Source organism: Venturia canescens, chromosome 8 (assembly GCF_019457755.1).
Source record: "Venturia canescens isolate UGA chromosome 8, ASM1945775v1, whole genome shotgun sequence".
In the NCBI taxonomy this organism is placed as follows: Eukaryota; Metazoa; Arthropoda; class Insecta; order Hymenoptera; family Ichneumonidae; genus Venturia; species Venturia canescens.
In genome coordinates this window covers 21,338,013-21,359,192 of record NC_057428.1, presented here as the reverse complement: position 1 = coordinate 21,359,192, position 21,180 = coordinate 21,338,013, and the positions used below count along the sequence as shown (strand labels likewise).

General features: G+C 40.8%; 3 protein-coding genes across 13 annotated transcripts; 1 reads left to right on the top strand and 2 right to left on the bottom strand.

Moving 5' to 3' along the window:
- The first annotated feature begins 34 nt into the window (after positions 1 to 34).
- Positions 35 to 17,704, top strand: tgo (Aryl hydrocarbon receptor nuclear translocator homolog tgo). Of its 11 annotated transcripts, none has more exons than XM_043425866.1 (12): positions 35 to 266; positions 866 to 875; positions 8,812 to 8,892; positions 11,037 to 11,197; positions 13,226 to 13,546; positions 13,779 to 13,991; positions 14,319 to 14,510; positions 14,615 to 14,773; positions 14,876 to 15,026; positions 15,138 to 15,480; positions 15,611 to 15,749; positions 15,972 to 17,704. In XM_043425866.1, the coding sequence occupies exons 1-12, from the start codon at positions 227 to 229 to the stop codon at positions 16,190 to 16,192; spliced, it is 2,031 nt and encodes a 676-aa protein (XP_043281801.1). In that variant the 5' UTR covers positions 35 to 226; the 3' UTR covers positions 16,193 to 17,704. The 11 variants fall into 11 exon arrangements, with proteins under 11 accessions (XP_043281801.1, XP_043281800.1, XP_043281799.1 ...); XM_043425865.1 differs by having other exon boundaries at positions 827 to 875; positions 13,779 to 13,982; positions 14,346 to 14,510; XM_043425864.1 differs by having other exon boundaries at positions 827 to 875; positions 13,779 to 13,982.
- LOC122414520 (U3 small nucleolar ribonucleoprotein protein MPP10-like) lies at positions 17,690 to 20,117 on the bottom strand. Its single transcript, XM_043425869.1, has 4 exons — positions 19,880 to 20,117; positions 18,390 to 19,749; positions 18,194 to 18,302; positions 17,690 to 18,109 (listed from the first exon to the last, which is right to left on the bottom strand). Exons 2-4 carry the CDS (start codon positions 19,032 to 19,034, stop codon positions 17,733 to 17,735), a joined length of 1,131 nt encoding a protein of 376 aa, XP_043281804.1. The 5' UTR covers positions 19,035 to 19,749; positions 19,880 to 20,117; the 3' UTR covers positions 17,690 to 17,732.
- On the bottom strand, positions 19,098 to 19,956 carry LOC122415267 (U3 small nucleolar ribonucleoprotein protein MPP10-like). Its single transcript, XM_043427252.1, has 2 exons — positions 19,880 to 19,956; positions 19,098 to 19,788 (listed from the first exon to the last, which is right to left on the bottom strand). The coding sequence occupies exons 1-2, from the start codon at positions 19,954 to 19,956 to the stop codon at positions 19,098 to 19,100; spliced, it is 768 nt and encodes a 255-aa protein (XP_043283187.1).
- Positions 20,118 to 21,180: the final 1,063 nt, after the last annotated feature.

Here is a 21,180-nt window from a genome sequence, read left to right as displayed (position 1 = left end):
TACATAGCGCCTCTTCCGTTTACGTTTTCAACTAGAAAAATTATGTCTCGTCGCGGAGCGTGAAAACTTCAAAATGGCGTAACGAAAAGAGTGTAAACACCCAGTTTTGTCGTAAGCTGTTCGCGATCGAACGAGTTTCATAAGTTGATGTGTATTGAATAAAGAGCGTGGGTGCATCATCGTGACCGTGTTTTAACAGGTGTAAGGGAATAAACTAAACCTCTGAATGTTTACTATCGAAATGTCGATCGCCCATTCCATGCCAGGTAAAAACGTCGAGTTCTCTCGTACGAAGTTTGACGTTGACGTTGAATATTCTTTTTTTCTCTCTTCTTATTTCAAGTTCAATGACGCGTAATTTTTTAATTTTTTTTTTGCCACTTGCTTGCGATCAAAAACTCATGGGAAAACACTCATTTTCGTTTTTGGCCTCTTTTTTTTTTTAGTATTGAATCACGCGTCATTTGACGCATAAGTGTTCGTTTATGTCTGTATACGTTTCTCTCTCTCTCTCTCTCTCTCCCTCTCTCTTGCTCGCTCGCGTTTACAAGATGGATTTTTTCTCTATCGCAATGCGACCCAAATTGGAGAAAAAACTGGGCAGTTCGTGGTAATCATTTGTTTGTTGTTTTTCTTTATCACAATATTCAGGTCAACTTGTCACAGCATTTTTTATTCAAAACTGAATTTCGATCGACGCTTTAATGAATAAGAAAATTTTTATTAAGTGTAAAACATAATGTGATTTTTAAAGAGACGAATCAGTCATGTTTTCCACTGCCTTTTCACCCGTTCAATGCTCTATTTTAATTTTGTTTACTTTCAGGGTCTGACCCAACAAAAATGGCACAAAAACGAAGTGCAGGCAGCATAGGGTGAGTTTTTAGCATTCCATTTTTTCAATACTGCTAAGCAGATCATTTGCCTCAATCCAATTTTCACAATCGAATACGATGGAAAGCAAAATTTAACAATTTTACCAGAAAAACTACGAAAAAAAATCATTTTTCGAATAACACAAATAACCTTATAAATTATTCTGTTCCACCGTGATAACCACAAAGAATTTTAAAACAATCAAAACAAAATCTGTGACCGTCAATTCGGAGGTTGACGTTGTACCAATTTTCTTCGTAAAAAAAAAAGAACGAGAAAGCTAGAGAGAAATCTCTCGCTCGTCTCGTTCGCGGAGCATTCAAATCTCCTCAATCCCGGAGATTCGACTCGCACGTGTTTCCCACAGACCTCACGACATTTTCACTCCATCTTATTCAAAGGGCTTGAAACATTTCTCAAAAATTCAGTAAAGTCATTCGACGTAGATTCCAATCCCCCTGGTACACTCGTCGATAATTCTCACGGTTTTTCAACAAAAATCTGCACACCGAAATCGTTCCTACTGAAAAGAATAATGTGAAAAGGAAAAAATGAAAAATAATGAAGTCAGGTTGAAATTATGTAAAGTTACCAAGAGTGCGATCTGTGGCAGGTTCATTCACCATTTTGTGGTGGGAGAAGAGATAGGCACTCGAGGATTATATGTGCTTGGGTTGTGTACGGGGGAAATCAGTCAGTGGCGATCGTGGGTGGTGAAGAGTCCACGATTCTCGGTCCGGCCTCGCGGCGTTACGAACACGTTGCTGCTATTTCGAAACATTTACTCACCCATATACAAATATATACGTCACCATAATATTCACAATATACCTGCTTACGAACACCGTGACGACGTAGTACGATCCATATTCGAATTTATCAGCATACAAAAAAACTGTCGTTGCGTATATTTCTCAGTCCAGTGAACCCTGGACTCGGAAATTTCGGTTTTTCCTCATACTCGTCACTCAACCGTCAAATTATGTTACGAAATAAAAATACGTTCGAAAATGAATGCTCGGTGAATCAGTGTAAACGAGATTCGAATGTACATGAATATCTTTACACCTAGCGTTGTGTGAGAAGTCTTTGTTGCTTTTTCTAAGTCAAGGTGAGCGTTGAAAAAAAAAAAAAAACAAATGAATATGTCGAGAGCGGGATAATCGGAAACGGTGAGTGAGGAACGGTCGAATACCAAAATGTCTCGTTCTCGAAGAATCCTCTTTTACGTTGCACCGTAATAAGATTCGAGGCTCGTGAAAGTATTGCTGCTTCCCGTTGGTATTTGGAACGATACGAAACACTTTCGAAAAAGCAGCCGAAAATCGTCGGGCTCGGGGACTAATGTGTGTGTGCTGTGTAAATCCGTATGATACGAATAAACACATACAAGGAAGTGAAGATAAATCGTCGTGTTACATCAGTTCGGATATATTGACAATAAATGTACGAAGAAGCACCGGCTCGTTAGCTTGTATTAATGTCAACAAGTTTATTTATGTATACGTACAAATTTAGCGGATGGAGGAAAAAAGTGGGGTGTGTTCGTACACGTAAAAAAATTAGTGCGTCTCGTCAGGTTGATTAGTTATTGAAATTAGTGAAGTTAATGAATTGGGTGACGAAACGAAGACGGTAACGCAAATCGGCCCTGGTGGGGAAAGGGGAACGAGGATTTTTGGGCGGGTGGGAGGAGGAACGGTGAAAAAGTTATATTCAAAATAGATTATCAGGGGACGGAAGAGATGTACGGTGGGGCCGGTGCAGGGAGTGCGGGCTATGGGGTTGGCCTGGGCCACGCTCCCCCCGGGCCATCGCACTACGTTCCCCCGTCCTCGGTCGCTTATCAATTGGGCCCACCAGCCCCACCGAGTCTGCCATCTCCGTCCATGCAGTCCCCTCAATGTCAATTAATTCCTGGCGATTCTTCCGCAACTGGGGCTAATCAAGGCCTCGCTTATGGGCCCAATCTCTCGCCACTTCATTTGCAACAACCACAAAACGATTCTCCTCAGTCGAAACGGCGAAGGTAAAGAGAAAACGCGGATGGAGCGAGTGAATTATAAATATTGGTGTATAGAGGGTGTCCGAAAAATCGTCCCTCGTATTCCTAGTGCTGAACTCATTATCAAATCCTAAGAAAAAAAGTTCTCGGGCATTTTTCTCTCAGGTTCGCCGTTCACGAGATACGCGCTTGTTGTAATCCACTATTTTATGCGTTCCGTAACGCCTTAACGGTGCGTCGGAGAGAAAATCGGTTGAGGACTTTTCTTTTCAGAATTTCGCCCTCCGTCGAAAGCCATTATTATTGAAGTTCACTTTTCGGACACACTGTATAATTTTTTTCGATATCTCAGCAACGGTGCGTCGGAGAGAAAAACGGCTGAGGACTTTCCTTTTCAGAATTTCGCTGTCCGTCGAAAGCCATTATTGTCGAAGTTCACTTTTCGGACACCCTGTATAATTTTTTTTCGATATCTCAGCAACGGCGCGTCGGAGAGAAAAACCGCTGAGGACTTTTCTTTTCAGAATTTCGCCGTCCATCGAAAGCCATTATTATTGGAGTCGACTTTTCGGACACCCCGTATAGCCACTTCGGGCGAATAACGTTTTTATAGCCGGTTTTTGAGATTTGCCTCGGGGAAATAACGGGGAAAATGTTTCGAAAAATCGTCGTTGGATCGGTATGGCTATTCGAGCAGCGTAATCCTTCGGCGTGTATGAGATTTAGACCGGTGGCGTGCGACCGTGCCCCGTCTCGTTTCTCATCCGGTTTTGTCTCTTTCGTGAATCGTGACCGGCCGGTTCTGGATCTCATATCGAAATCGAGAGTTCAACGAGGCCAGAACCACCGCGCCATCACCCACATCGCCACAAGCAAATTCAACGCGACATGCCTTCTGTATATTATGGCTTATACGAGTACAACCGATAAATGCCCGGTCCCCTTAATAACATTTTATATCGAAGCAACTTATCGCAACGGAATCGAGGCGGATTTCAAATCTTCTGATCAGGAAATGCGTGGCGCCTGAATCAGCCGAAATCTATCCTCCTCAATTAGCCATTGAACGAATTCCACTTTGATTAAGGAAGCAAGCAATATATGTATAGGATGCCATACGAAAAATACATTACATTTTATTATTCCAAGTTGATCAATTGAAAATTTGCGTGAATCTTCTTAAACAGCGCTTTAATGTATGAAAAATTTGGAGAGGTTTCACCATATGAAAATCGAGATATCAATGTTGAAAAATGACGCTGAAGTTTCCAACGTTGGAGTCCAACGAAATGATCGAAAAAAACTCACCAATAATTCCAGTAATTCTCCTATTTTGTTCCCTGCCAAATTTGCGATTCGTAGTTTTTCAAGCTGCACCAACGATTCGTGAAATAAGAAATTGGTAAATTACAAACGTTTTTTTTCGTTCGTTTCATTGGACTCCAACGTTGGAAACTTCAGCGTCGTTGTTGAAAATGACAGGTTAAACATGGGCTCTCATGGAAATTTTCAAAAAATTGTGAACTTCAACAATAAATGTCTCAATTTCGAGACGGCGAATCATCCGCATTTCAGCCAGAAGTTTAATACTGTCTTGAGCTTTCTGTTTAAAAAATGTTATTGTGCAAAGTTGGAAAATAATTTTTCCATAAAATACGCTTGAAACTCCTTATTGGTTTACGAGATTCTCATTCAGGAAAAGTTGTGCATCGTATGTCGCTGAAGTTTCCAACGTTGGACTTCAACGAAATTGAAAAAAAAAAAAAAAAAATTTCGATTCACCTCTTTTTTATTTCACGAATCACTTCGTGTGGAATCCGATTTATCGAAATTATCGCTACTAGGACCAGACGTAACAGCACGATTGGGATGACGCTACTTCTTACGAGTATGCCCCACTCAAAAGAGCTCTGCGAGCTTTGGCCATGATTCTGGCTCGCTCATTTACCAATTTTCTTCCGAAGTTCATTTCCATTGTACAAAAGAATAATGAAGAGTCAGCCTTTCCCTTGAACGTCTTGGAACAAATGCATTTTTTTACTCGATCGTTCACTTTTTCCATGTCGATATTCCTGATGCTGTTTAAGGCATTCTTTTCACGAAGCCGAATATTCTACGAACAACTGATTTTATAAATGACACTAAAGTAAAAGTGCATGCGAATAGATTGGCGAAATTTCAGGTCGGGTTATCGAACATTTAAGGTAGATCACGCCCGAATGATCATATTTTGTAGGTGTTTAAATTTCATCAATTTTTACTCCCTAATTAAAGATATAATCACTTTAAATTAATGACAGAATTATTAATTCGAAATTGTAAATAAATTTTTTCAACTTATCTCATGGCGAATGAAATTACAAGCCATTAATTAATCGGGGATCCATCACTGGCCGAACACCCCAAATTTCATTAGTCCCTGGCGAAAATACTATAGTTTTTTATGTTAAAAATCGCTTCAGAGAGTGCAAAGGGAAATGAATCAAGAAAAAAGTGTTAATAAAAAGACGTTAATAGAAGCCTATGACAGGAATGGTCCAAACCAAGAAGAAACAAAATGTCGAAATAAGCGAATGCGAGGTTAGACGACTGCTCGTTACCAATTCCGCTCAATCTTTAACGTAATTCTTTATTACTAGTGAGACAATCGTCTCGAATTTTTTCCCAAACCTTCGTTATATATTTCATTGTTATTGTGTACGTTTTTTATAAAGATCGTAAAAAGCGTTTATTCGTAATATGGAAAGATGAACGATTTTTTACGCATAGTTCTTATAATTCTGTGTATTTTTCTTCATATTTAAAGACGTTTGTCCCAATAATCAATAAGCCAAACCCCTTAAAATTATATGCGTGCCAGTCGACTGGCGACTTGAACTCTGTGTAAATTTCAATACTTTCTTAAGAAAATCGTTTCGCGCGTGAACTACCTTAATAAGGAATAAAAACTTGATAAATCGTAAAATTTATACGGGAGCTTACGAGGATTTCATCATCACTCCATTTTTATTGAATAATTAAATTTGCGTCACCAAAAAATACGCTCTTTGGTATATTTTCGGTAGAAAATAATCGATGATCATTCGAATGCTCAACTAATTTGGAGCAACCACCGTTCGGTCACCGAATTTCATTGCCCAATTTGACGAAGCCTGAACGTTATTATTTTCACGATTAACCATAGACAATCTCGAAACAATAATCGCGCGGTTAAATTCCTCAATAATATTGAAACAAAGTACTTTGGCCTGGATCGTGGCGCTATGTACGATTGAGATAAACAAACAGGTGAAAATTCTCGTAAATCGAAGCGGCCGTGTATCGTCGAGGGGGCTTTGCGCACGGGAGGCTATCAAAACAAACCCACTTGTTCGGGAATTCGTCACGTAAAAGAGATTTGCGATTCGTCGCGGGTGTTACGAGTATTAACACCGGGATGAGCGCCACTTACATAAGCCCATAATTCCTCTGTATTCGTTGTTTCATTAATGAATTTCAATGAACTCGAAAAATTATGATAAAAATGCTAAATATTGGGAGGAGCTCAATATGTCAAACAACCAAATTGGAGAACGGTCGATGTTTCGAAATTTTCAAAGTTGTGATATCAGATCGGAGAAAAATAAGTTATTCGAAATTCTCATTTCCGATCGACTATTTTGCGGATCACGTGTTTTATCGAATATTTGTGTCTCGATGTTCAATCGAGAGACTCTTTACCGGAGCGATAGCGTTCCCAATTGTTTTTGAAAATTTTCAAAATTTGTTTCTTTAATAATTAATTAACTATAGTATTTTCGAGAATATTATAAGTTGACGTATTTTTTATTTTTTATTTTTTTTCGTATTTACTCGAAAATGTTTTTAATTTTCGACAGTTTTCATTTCGATTTCGATTTTAACGAACCATACGAATGTCAAACGTTCATATTTTCGAATTCACAATGGAGAGTATTTGTTTTATAGATAGACCAGAATATAGAGTAGCAAAAAATCGAGAGTGAATTTTTCGAGGTTATAAAACTTGGATACGCGGTACAGCGACGGCTCGAAAAGGCGAAAGTCAAAATGGCGATGTGGCGATGTTTGAAGTTGGAGATCACCAGTCCGAGTGAGTGAGACCCGTGTATTTTGAGCTCCGTTGTGTTTCTTTATTTTGATCAATCGACTTTCCAACGTTTCGCCATTTCGACCGTTGGACTTTTTGCTCTTTCAGTACTTCAACCCCAGCAACATATTTAATCTTTATTATATTATCGAAATTGTGAATATTCGCAGTATTGTTGATTGTAGAAATTTATGAATCGAAAGTGTGTGTGACAGTCGGATTTTCGGAAAATCTCGATATTTCAGTCGTCCTTCTGTGGGCGATTGTCACATTCTATTTTCGATGTAAACAATGCTTCGAACCTTGAAGTTTCTACTCTACTTATTTCCGACATTCGAACCTCTAGTCGAATTCGTCCGTCTCCACATATCATTCGAAGTTTATAAACTCGAGGTTTCGGCCCTTCGAAATTTGAGTAATTCTAAAATTTCATCCCCACCCTAAATATTGCTGAATTATAAGAGAGAAAATGGGTGAAATTCAGACCAAAAGTTGATCCTCGAAGGAAATAGCGAGCAGAGAAACGAAGCGAGTGTCGGGGCTCGTCCTTCCCTCTTTCCCCAGCTCCCGTTCTTTTGGACCAGGGAATGATATCTCATCGAGATCGCACGAGACGAAAACGGTACATGTACAACACGAGGTGTCCTGTATTCCGGCAACATTTTCTACCTGCCCCAAAGAGATCTTCCTCAATATCAACACATCACGAGTGGGTCGTTCATTACTCGAGACGTGGACTTGGAGGAGGATTTATTTCGCTCCGTGTCTCCGGCGCACGTAAAAAAAGAAGGTTCGAGATAAACGTGTGCGCATCCATGTATAAATAGGGCCGCGGGCATAAGCGGCCGAATGTGGGGCTTTCGTGGCTCGAAATCTCACGATCTATTTGGAAAAATGTGCGGGAGAGGGGTGCGAGGAGGATCATTCAATGCAAATATCGAATGCATAAATACATCGAATCCTCTTGCGATACTGAAAAGTGAAAAACAAATAATCCGGCGGGGAAGACGAGAGGGAAGCGTGAAACGAGATGAGAATCCGAGTTGGAGTCAATTTTGACGATAAATTTGGATCGGTCGAAGCGTTCGGGGGGAAAAAAATACTCGAATTCAGCTCGCCTGCGCTTCGAAATGGAGCGTCGAGAAAATTCGAATGCTTTGCGCGCCGCCGGGTTCAAGACCGCGCGATCAAACGAAGCTCACAGTCTCTCGCGATACACCCGGATACGCTCCTTCTCCCGGGGGACTTACACCCCCACTTTCAGGGCCCAATCTCTCGCTCTCGCTCTCCCTCTCTCGCCTCCTCTTTCTCTATGTACTCTCGTACCTTGCCTACTCCGACTCTTGAACGTCGGAGGTCCAACGGTATGAAGAGAAAGAAGAAGAAATCGAGGATTAAGAGGAGACTGAGGAGGAGGAGGAGGAGGACTCTCCTGTTGGCGCTCAGAGCATGGGATATCTCTCGAGCCAGCTCTTCTCTTCCCCTCAAGGGTCAAAACCGTGCATCACCCGACTCTATCCTCTAACCATACACCGTCTCTGGCTCGGTGGACTTTACCTATCCTTCTCCGCTCGTTGCTGTCTCCCCTTCGCCTTTTTTCCTTCAACCCTCTTTTTCTCGCTCCTTCTCCATCGAATGATTTTCACCGAGTGTCCAAGCGCTCGGAAATTTATGAATTTTTCGACCCTCCAGCACCGTTTCTGGGGCGATTCGATAAAAAAATTTGCCCTCGCTTCTCTTGACATTGAAAATTCGATAAAGTAGTTCGTAGCTTACTGATTTGCTGAATATATATTTGATCGAGTTTTTACTTTTTTTGCAGGTCCGACGAAGACGATCCAACCGGCTTGAAGTACAGGAGAATCGACGACGAAAACGTCCAGGACAAGGAGCGATTCGCTAGGTATGACGGAATGAAAATTTCGTTGAGGAATTAATCATCGACGAAATCGCATCGATTATCGGCCTGAGATTCTTGCGAGAAAGTATGGAAATGCTCAACGTGAACGGTTACTCGAGACAATGGATTTGATGGATTTTATTTGGCTTCGAGTTTCACAACTCGTCGAAGCGGTTCGAGAGCACCGCGAGCTCATTACGCAACGTTAAATACGGCGAGAGCGATCTCAACTCGCGCCGGATCCATTTCCTTCGTTTGGGTGCCGATCGACTTTTGATATATCGATCTTCCGACGTAAACGTAAAGGCCGATCGACGGATCGTTCTCTTCGGCCTGCTTTATAGCTCGTATCAGTCACGATCGGTTAGCTCGTGCTCCGACCTCGTCTTTCTTCTCTCTCCTTCCTCGTATTGGAACAAGATTTTTAGCAGTCGTTCCATCTTTTGAGACTCGTCGTTAGACCGGGAGTTTTCATAATTTTGCTTAAAATCTCGTCAACGCTTGAGCAGACGACGCTTCAGGCTGATTTGAAGCTTCTTACTTGTCTGTGCCGAAGGAATAATTCACCGGAAATGAGTAAGAAACGATTTGAGATTTTGCGGACACCCTGTGAAGTAAATTGAAAAGAAACCACTGGAATTCGAGGGTAATTGTCCCAAAAGTTGCTCGGAGCTCGGAGAATAACCAAAGAGAGATAAAAGTGGGAGGCTAAAAAAGAATTAGAATGATCCTTGCCTCGAATCTTACTCGTCATTACAATCCACAAAGGATTAAAGAGAAATAAGTTTCGACGACGAGAACGAGTCGAAATGTCGAGGAGGAGGAGGAGGAGGAGAGGAGAGTCGAGGAAAAAAGGAGGATTATAAAAAAACGGCAAGTTGTATTTTGCGGCGGGGAAAAAAGAGAGGAGCGCGGATTGAAAAGCGCGGGAAGATGAATATTCCTCAGTCCGCCGGCTCCGTTCGCGATGAGGGGCCCTTGCGGCAGTTCAGTAATTGCGTTATTAACTTAAAAGTGAGGCTCTTGCGTTCACCGCGCGCGCTCCACCTCACCCTACGAAATATTTCTGAGAGACCGCGACAGGGGGCGCCGCCGCCACTTTCGCGACATCGACAATTGCTTCAGAAACAACCTTTCTATTTCCCTCCTTTATTTCTTCCTCCCGACAATCTTGGAATAATACGGCGAGTGAGGAAAAACGTATCAATTTCGAGACACTCGCTCGAGACAAAAAAGAAATCTGCTCAATTGCCGTCACCAACAATATTCTTCATTCCTGTTCCTTGAAAATATCTATTAACACAAGTGTTCCACATTTTTCGTTCGACTACTTCGAACCTCGAGTTTACAGAGCAAACACTCCAAATTTATAATTCGAATGTTCGATGAAATTCCAACAGCTCGTTCCTAATCTGACGGCCATTAACGAACTTGTTTCCGTAAACGAAATAAGATCATTCGCCCGATTATATTCACTCTAATCTAAGAGTCAAAAATATTTCTCGAATATCATGAAACACCAAATTCATTTTTTCGATTTAATTCGGCTCGCAAAAATCCGTTTTCCTCACTTTTTTCCAAGTCTCGTACTCTTCACTTTCATTCAACTTTTACAAACCCCCCAACTTTTCCCAGGGGCTTATTTTCCAATCATCTTCTCGCCTGGGCTATACAAAACCCTGATGATACGTCAGAGGACATAAAAAAAATGGTGTTCGCGGATAAGTTCGATTTTAATTTATCCCACTGCATGCTCTACGTATCGGAGTGTGGGCTTTGGATTTCCTGTCTACTTCAAACGAGAAGAGAACATATACCGCTTCGGCCAACTTCGAAGCTGACCTTTGACCCCGAGCACAGTTCCTTCATGATCTCATGAACTCGCCAACTATAACCGAACCGCGCTGCGGAGCTTGTAATTTTGTCGAACGAGAATTACGAACTAATGAATCAATTTTTCGTCGAAATATTAGTTTTCAAATTCTCAATTCATTTTTTCTTTGATTTTTTCAAATATCAAATCAGTTTTTACAATTTGGGAACCAAAATTCGATGCTCGGTATCAGGGTCAATCGGAATTTCGCTTTTCCCGTGTATTTTCATTAATTCTAATGTTTATTGTGGTTTTTTTTTTTTCTTCAAAACAGCCGAGAAAATCACTGCGAGATCGAGCGTCGTAGAAGGAACAAAATGACCGCTTACATCTCGGAACTCTCGGAAATGGTGCCTACCTGTTCGACCTTAGCAAGGAAACCAGACAAACTCACCATTCTTAGGATGGCTGTTGCTCACATGAAACAATTGCGAGGTAAGATTAAAACGTTTTCGTGATGAAAAAAGTGCTAAAATCTCTAATCGTTTGGAACAAAAGCATGCGCGAAGTCATGGAATAATACATGAAATTATGGGAATATTTTTTATGAGAATTAATCAATTTTAGTGTCGACGTGGGTTTTTTCCTCGAAAATTTCAAAACCGTCTGCACTTGAAATAGACTTAAGTGGAGATGATCTTCGAAGATAATCCAGAGCGATCCACGTGCCGGAGAGAAAAAGAAAATAATCGTAACAGCGTCAATGTTTACGATCGTTCGTCAGCGATAAGGAAAAATAAAATAATCTCCTCTAACTGTTTAGCGAAGCTTTCCGTGATTCGGCACGTAATGTTCGATAGTTCCAATCTTTCGCTCTCTTGAGTTTTTCAATCTCACTTGACCAGAGAAGAAAAATGTTTCCTCCAGACAAAAGCGCAATTCACAATGCAATTCGACAGACAATTCGACAGTTTTTCTCTTCTTCGACTGAAACTGTTCAGTTTTTAAAATCGTAGATTTTCGTCAATCGGACATTTCGAGTATTTCAATGCAAACAAAAAAATGCATTTTTTTAAACCCATTTACAGAAAAATTTGATCAAAGCGAATGATTTCGTACAGGCTGTCAGCGAAGCGTGAAAAATCGTCCGCTATTTCTCAATAGACCGAAGTCGATTGTTGAAAAAATAATAAAAAATCATAAAATCGAATAGGCAACTAAAAAAAATGTGGAAAAGAGACAATTATGGATAAATTGAGGCTAAAAATGTTGAAGAACGGTAGTCAAAGGCATATCGAATGCAGAAGACGGACGGTATTTGTTTCCGGTGTGTGAGACTGGGTGGGGTTGAAGCTCGTTGGTTTAACGTCGACTGCTTTGACTATAACCACTCGCACACACGCGGGGACAATAATTTTAACGTTTCTTCTGGCTCTTTCTCTCACGTTTCGTAGACTTGGAATAAGAGAGCGTTAAATACATGGGACGCGTTACTGTGAGAGAGAAAAAGAGAGAGAGAGAGAGAGAAATCTCGAAGAAAAAAAGAGAGAAATAGTTGAGGGGGTATCGGTGAAGAATCCAGCATTGTTTATAGCCACTTCTCCTCTTTTCTCTGACGAGGAGCCAACTGAATACAAATTGCCCACCTCGAGAGTAAACGGTGAAAGAAAAAGGCAGAGGTTTCGACTTTGCTCTTTCTCTCTCTCTCTCTCTCTTTTTTTTACCTGCTGATGCCTGCGAGAGAGACTGTCGCAAGGGACAACGAACAACACCGTTGGAGAACGAGGCAATCTCTGCTCATCGACAAAAACCGTGTTTTCAGGGACGACCAAGAATGAAAAAATTATTTATCACGGATTTTCTATTCGAGGAACTTTTCGTTCGCTCACTTATCGTTTATGGAAAAAAACACACACACACTTTCCACACCAGTTAGAAATCGTGCTTTTATTTTCATCGTCCCTGACGAATTACAATGAAAATGTGTAATTTGATGATGTTGAAATAGCTTATCGAGGAACAAAGATCAAATATTTCCCCCGAATATTCAATAATTTCATTTTATCCTCAGATTAGAAAAAATTGAGTCTTTTGTTTAGTTTTTAAAAAGATGAAACGATACGAGAGTTGGAGAACGAAGAGAAAAAGCCCTTGTTCCGTATATATCTTGTTTGTAAGTCGTTAAAGTTTCTCTTCCCGGAATCTCTCTGGGGATTGAGTGGGAAGGGAGAAAGGGTGGGAGGAGGAGGAGGTTGAAGGGGTTTTATATCGGTTCGAATATCAGATCGGTGGCTAGGATGCCTCTTCGTTGCCTCCCAGGATCCTCTTTGCTTTGCAATTCCGATCTTGCACCTCGATAGTTTGCCCCAGACCAAGTACACGCGATTTCCTCTTGTGTGTATTTTGGGTAAAGGTCCTCGAGGAATCCTGCGACTTGAAACAACGATTTACCATTTTTTTTCAATATTTTTCACTTCCCCTTAATTACCTCATTATAATAAACGTGAAAATTTGTTTGAACAGGAACCGGCAACACCAGCGGCGATGGAACTTACAAACCGTCCTTTCTCACCGACCAAGAACTCAAGCATCTGATTCTCGAAGCCGCGGATGGTTTTCTCTTCGTAGTCAGCTGCGATACCGGACGAATAATTTATGTCTCGGACTCGGTTGCTCCGGTATTGAATTATTCTCAGAGCGATTGGTACGGGACGACACTTTACACGCAGGTTCATCCCGACGACACGGAAAAAGTTCGAGAACAATTGAGCGCCGCTGAACCACAGCATGCCGGAAGAGTTCTCGATCTCAAGACCGGCACGGTTAAGAAGGAAGGCCACCAGTGTGAGTGCTTCATCCCTTTCCTTCGATTTTCATAATTGGTCGTTTTTCTTATAAATACAGTCACGTTGTTGCGATATTTTTCGTGATAAGTAGCTTATGAATGGTAAAAAATAGCCAAAGTAGATTGTAGAAAGTGGCGTGAAAACGTCAAGAATTTATTTGCATGAAAAACATTGAACGATGTAAATATTCCCTCTCAAGTCGGGCTAATAATGTTTCGATGAAATTGCAGCTTCGGTGCGATTGAGTATGGGCTCAAGAAGAGGTTTCATATGCCGCATGAGAGTCGGTAGCCTTCAAACAAGCGGTGACATGGCCGCCGCGCAAGGTCTTCATCGCATGAAGCAGCGAAACTCACTGGGACCACCGGCGCGGGATGGACAGAGTTACGCGGTTGTTCACTGCACGGGGTATATAAAAAATTGGCCCCCCACCGGTGAGTTCGGTACGAGCCTCAATGTTCCATTGTTCCAATCGGCATTTCGTTTTTTTTTCTCTTCTCCTGTTTTTTTTCTTCTCTCTTTCTCTAGCTCTTAAGTTTCTTACTTGCAAAGTTTAACTCTCATTTATATTCTTTTTTTATTTCGCGTTTACGGAGTTTTTTTATATTCAGCCGCAATAAAACAATATTGTGCTTCCTGTGAAGAATAATAATTTTCATTCAGCCCGCATCCGTAGTCACTGTTCATAGAAAGGAGCTATTCAATGAGACGAAAAAAAATATATCGCCATCACTAGGAACAGTGGACTAATTGGCTATTTTGCGCTGTAGGTGATTTTGTTCCCCCATGTATACCAGGTGTGGGCTTAGGTGACAGGGGCCCCGTTGGAGCTCTCACTGGGCCTGACGGTGTCACCGGCGATGAGAACGTCGCGACGCACTGCTGCTTAGTAGCCATCGGACGACTTCAAGTCACTAGTACACCAAACACCAACGATTTAGCAGGCTCCAATAGTAATAGCGGTAAGATTCTTTTTTTCACTCCAAATACCTAATGAAATATGTTTTTCACCGATGTTCACTCCGCGCAAGCGAGTTATTCTTACAAGAAAGATTTTCATTTGCAGAATTTATATCTCGCCACTCGACCGAGGGCAAATTCACATTCGTCGATCAAAGAGTCGGCGGGATTCTCGGATATACACCGTCCGAGCTCCTTGGACACTTGTGCTACGATTTCTTCCACGAAGAAGATTTGCCGCACATGCAAGAGAGTTTCCAACAAGGTAAGACTTGGTGTTTCACATTATTTTTTGTCTTCTTGCTTCATTCATATTTTTAGATCCATCTAATGGAATGAGGATTATAACAATCTATTTATTCTCCAGTGTTGAAACTCAAGGGACAAGTTATATCAGCTGTATATCGATTCCGAGCCAAAAATCGCGATTGGGTGTGGCTAAGGACGTCAGCTTTTGCATTCTCTAATCCCTGTACTCAGGACGTCGAATATATCGTTTGCACGAATACAACTGCAAAGTAAGTCGCCAAGGGACATTTGATGAGTAAAAATACTGCGGTGATCAAATATTTCAACAGAATCTAATCGAATAACGAGTTAATATGTCGTCCGGTTATTCATTTTTCCAGATCGCTTCATGGCGGTGGTGAAACACAAATCGAGAGCGAAGCCGTACCAACGTATGGCCAGCCAGGCTTGGATTATTCTTTACAACGACACGCATCCCGTGACACAATGTATCCGTCGCATCACATGATGCAACATCCGGCTGCAGTTGCCACCGCTGGACCTCAACAACCAAGACCAGCGAGTACACAAAATGTTTATCAGGGATACGAAACGACGCAGTCACCGATCGCTTATGGTTCACCTGGACAACAAACCGCCTCATCTTCCGTCTTGAGCCGAATGCAAAAACCGGCTAATACTTCGCCGACTCCCGTGCAACAAGCGTGGGCGATGAGCCGACAAGTAATTATTCGTTTTGATTAATCATTGACGCTAGAGTTATTCAAATTTAATTTGAAACTGGTTTTCATTATTTTAACACTTCAATCTACTTCCGAGTTTTTCTACTCTCTCTCTCTCTCTTAATTCGCAGCCGGTCACTGAGGGTTATCAGTATAGTCAGTTGAGTCCATCGAGGTCTCCTGGTGGACCTACGTATACGCAACTTAGTAGCGGAGCTCGAACGCCGGCAACGCAATATCATTCAGTCACGACAGTGCCTAATAATCCTGGTAAGTAGATCAATATATAAATTACGATTGAATAGAACTGACCGGAAATAGAATATCAACTTCCAACGAAATATTCTGATAAGAATCTGTGTTCCCACGATCTGAAATGAAACATGTCAAACTCAAGTTTGCAGATAGAACACTGACGCTTGAGTTGAAGTAATTTGTCAAAGGAGCATTATTTAAGCAATTTTAATGAAAAATTTTCAAAATTATCAACAGGTATGTGGGCCTGGCAGAGCCAGCAGCATCAAGCGCCTCAGCAAGACGGTGGACAAACGAACAATCAAGTAGCTGGACAGCAGCCTCAATCGAGTCACGGCGCTCAGGGTGGTCCGGGTTCTCAGCCCCAGGAGCTTTCGGACATGTTGCAAATGTTACAAGACCAAGGTGGTGCGCCAGGTTTCGAAGAACTGAACATGTTTACTACGAATTTCGAGTAGGCTGGTGTTTCGTTTGAGGAAAGAACAAAAATTATTGACGCGGCGAAGCAACCGGGTCTGGTGAAATCGTGAAACGTTTTTATAGGTGAAAAATTCGTAATGTTTCCATCACCCTCCTCGAAAGTTATTACTTTGACGCACAATGTTCAACTTCTGCACACGAGATTTAAAGCGATATTTGTGAGGATGTAAAACTATCTTTTCCCCCGTACAAAACAAAACGCAAAAACAATCGCGACTTTTGTCACAGAATTAGCATTTTAAGGAGCGCTCCATAACGTATTTATTTCTATTCGTGATTTGATTTTAATACAAAAGGACAGAATGAAATAATGAGAAGCGGATTAATGCGGATTCGTGCACATCCACATTACGATTCGATCGAAATACACTACGCAGATAGACGTAACGAAAAATCAACGTACAGATTGTTTTTTTTTTTTTTAATAAATATACATATATAAATTCATATATATATTTTAGAAAGCCGAGCAAGTGTCTGGAGAAATGCACATTGAATTTATGGTTAAAGGCTCTAAAATTAGTTTCCTCGAAGTTGAGTCCGCTCGACCTCCTTTTGGACTGTAAATTTAAGTGAAATTCGATCAATTTCTCCCCCTCCGAATTGTCTTAGTGAATATGTATATCAATGTGCTTGAACTCGTGAATTTTTAAACTCGTGTCCTAAACGTTATATTTTTTGTTTTTTTGGGTTTTTTTTTCTTAATATGTATTATTATTAATTACTTCTATTGCCGGATTCAAAGGGCTTTATTGATTGCGATCGATTGTACCCACCTCTCAAAATTGCACGCAAAATTTCTGGAATCGAAACTGAACGCCGTATTCTTTGTTTGAAGATTCGTTGAAGAACTTCGAGCCCATCGCTGAGTATCGTAATTTTAATACAAGCTTATTACTAGATATTTAAGTACTAGCGTAATTAATTTTCAATTGAACAGAACGATGGAAGATAAAAGAGAGGAAAGAAAAGAAATGAATCTTTTAATAATAAACAGTGCAATCATCAATCAAAAATCGCTTCGACGAATATTGTTCAAACATGACAATGTACAAAATTTTTTGCTTCAAAACACCAGTTTTAGACTTTTCTTAATGAGGAACAAGAATTTCGAAATAAATATACATATATATGTATGTATATTGAAATGACGTTACCGCCTACGAATGTAATTTTATTGATAAGTGACTGTACGCAATTCTTCCAAATGCGTGCACGTTCAGCGTTTGATTATTTTTCATTTATTTTTTGAACCAAGTAAAAACGTCAGTGAAAACAATGTACGTAGCATATCATAATGTGAATGAAGGAAAAAAGAAAAAGAATGGAAAACGATCAACTATGAAAAGAATTTTTTCACTAATATACGGATTACACAAAATGAAAAAGTTTTGGGGAAAAAAGGTATCCCTTTTCTGTACAAGACCGATGAATATGACGAGTCAATGTTCCAAATCGTGGCGTTGCAAAGAATATAGAAACAAAAACAATCTTTTTTTATTGGCCTCTGTACATAATTTACAACTTCAATTTAACTGCCGAATGTGCATTTTTACCTCGCTTCTTTTTGAAGGTATTTCCGGTCTTAGTTTTAATCCGACTTGCTACTTGATCCTGAAGTTGAGCAAAGAAAGCGGTCGAAGATTTTGGCGCTTTGCTGTTCGTCTCGTCGATCTTTACGATGTTGCGAGCTTTCATCAGCTTATTTATCACCGCTGCAGCCTCACCCTTCCTGTACTTTTTACCGCTGGCTTTGAGCTTTTCTGCCAAATTCGCCTCTTTTTTCTCACTCGCTTTTTGGTGCGTCCGCTGTTTTAACTTTTTCTTTCGTCTCTCGCGCTTCATGTCCGTGCTCGTTCTCTCTCCTCTACCCATCAGTTCACCTCGAGGTTTGGCTGAAATGATATTTTCAAAATGACAATTTATAGAGGAAAAAAATGAGATTACCAAACATTAAGATAAACGGTATGATTTCTTACGTTTTATTTCTTCAGGTGCGAGAAGCGTCGCGTCTGTCGTCGCTACGGGAGCAACTTCTTCCATATTGACTGCTGGCAAGTTACTGACGATCTTGATCTCCGGTTGAGCCTATGAAAAATTAACAATTTTATTTTAGTTACAATTTCCCAAAGCAATGGAAAAAATGTGGACACGCCAAAATTCTAAAATCTTCACCTGTTTTGGGGTGTAATGGAAATTCGAAAGAGAATCCAACTTAGCGAAAAGCGAATGCATCATCTCTCTTATTTCAACATGTTCCTTGGGCTCTTCCGCTTCACGTTCTTCAGTGTTATCAGGATCAATGGCTGCGTCTCTCTGCTTGATGTAAGAATCTTCGTATATCTGGGCCAAACTTTTTTTACTCTTTTCCTGATCCATTACCAATTTTTTTTTGTACTCGAAAGGTGTTTCTACGGGTTTGAATTTTCTCTCCACATCGTCCCATGCTTTGTCCTGAATACGTTGTAGAATAATGTCCTCCAGTTTGAGGGTTGTTTGTTCAGTTATTACAGGCACTGGCCTGGACATTATGTCAAACTCAACGTATTCTTCAAGCAATGAATTTTGAGGTCGATTTGGTCCCGCAACTTCACCCTTCCATTGCCAAGGTCTTTCCGATATCGCTTGTCTCTCCAATTCTTTTATACGCATCCGCAATCTTTCCTGTCGTTTTTCCAGACTCGATTCGTTCCCCATCTCACTTATGTCATCTTTACCTATTTTCAAACTGTCTGTCTCATCAGAGTCAATGGTTAAATTGAATTTTACTTGTTTCTCTTCTTTCTTTGCCAACATTTCATTCGTACTGTCCAATTTCATCTCTTCTTCAAATTCTTTGGTTTCTTTATCTTCTTTATATGCTTGCGATTCTGGATGTCCTTTCTATTTCTCCGTCTCCTCACCGCTGTCCGGATTATCAAAGAAATCTGCATATTTCATCATCCTTCCGTCCTCGCTATAGATCTCTTCTTCCTCATCATCCGAATCTGGCTCAAAAAGTTCCACAGATTCTTCGTCCGAATCTCTGCTCGACTCTTCTCTTTGGGCACGTTCCTTCTCATCCTCTTTGCTTAAATACTTGTCTAGTTCCTCGAGTTTGAAAAATTGGTCGTCGACCATGGAAGGACGCGTTACTAGCTTTTTCTCTTCTCTTTTCTTTCTTTTGCGCTTGTCGCCAAAGTCCACGTCACAGTCCATCTCTACATCACTCTTCTCTGAATCCACATAGTCGCATTTGTCCCCACAATCTTTTTTCCTTTCACCTTCATTTTCTGCCGTTTCTTTTTTCTTGGGAACTAGACTTACCGGTAGTACCAATTTATTTTGGCGTGCTACAAGTCTTAAAACTCCACCCAAAAAATGTGCGAGTTCTCCGTCATTTAGGAGCTCTAGTTGCTGCCAGATTTGCTCCTCGTCAAAATCTTGCACTATAAGCTCTGGTAGCGCGTTGTTCTTTCTTTTCGTTTCTGATTTTGTCAAATCATGAAGCTGCTTTATTGCGGTCTTGAGTATTGCCGCTACGTCATTTTGAACACTGCAACGAATAAAATAATTGGCTTTGCTTCTTTTGTGGCTGATCAAAACGGTTTTTGAAGATTTATAACAAAACTTAACTACGTATACTATGATTCATAACGGTTACAACGAACGGAGAGATTCATTACCTGAGAAAATTATCAAATTTCTTCGTACTATTATCAATGGTCATGAATACTTGTTCGAGTACTGTTTCACTACACATTTTGTTGAATATTATTGAATTATATGTATGATAAGCATTCCTTATACGTTCGAAGTTATATTATAAAAGCAAGTATAAAGGCACATGCATCAAGCTGCCAGGACGGCTCAACCGGCTCAACAGTGACGGGTAGGGTGTAAATTCGCGGAAAATGGAGTCGTCGATGTTTCCGGTCGGTAGAGTGTAGCCAGAAATGGCAGGAACGGTATAGATTGGCCAAAAATGGAGGGTAAAGCATAGATTGACCGGCAGGGTGTAAATTCGCCGAAAATGGCGTCGTCGATGTTTCCGGTCGGTTAGGCGGACGTGGTGATTGGTCGAAAATGGCGGGAACGGTATAAATTGGCCAAAAATAACGTTTTCACTATTTCCGTTCGGCCAAAAGGGGTTTTCATCGATAATTCGAAAATTGCAGGCTCGGAGACTGAGGGTAGGGCGGTAGGGTGTAAATTTCGCTGAAAATGGAGTCGTCGATATTTCCGGTCGGTAGAGTGGAGGTGGAGATTAGCCAGAACTGGCGGGAACGGTCTAGATTGGCCGAAAATGGAGAGTAAGGCATAAGGTCTGTCGTCGCACTGGCTGAACCGGCTGAACTTTCTATACATACATATATAGTGCTCACGATAGTGCAGAAAGTTCAGGCAGCGCGAACAGACCTATGATTCACCGGCAGGGTGGCAGGGTGTAAATTCGCCGAAAATGGCGTCGTCGATGTTTCCGGTCGGTTAGGTGGTGGAGGTGGTGATTGGCAGAAAATGGCGGGAACGGTATAGATTGGCCAAAAATAGCATTTTCACTATTTCCGTTCGGCCAAAAGGGTTTTCATCGACAATTCGAAAATTGCAGACTCGGCAACAGGGGTTCTCATATGTATACATAGATACGCACATCTGAGACTTGTTTTCGTATTTAAGGAGGTTGAAGCGTATCTTATGTTAAAACTATTTTCCAACTTTGCACATTAAAATTTTTTAAACAGAAAGCTTAAAACAGTATTAAACTTCTGGCGTGATATGCCGATGGTTCACCGTCGTGAAATTGAGATATTTATTGTTGAAGTTTGCAATTTTTTGAAAGCTTCCACAAGAGCCCATGTTTAACCTTGTCATTTTCGACAATGAATATTTCGATTACTAGGCGGTGAAACCTCTTCAAATTTTTCACACATAATTAAGCGCTATTCAAGAAGATTCACGTAAATTTTCAATTCATTATTTTGGAATA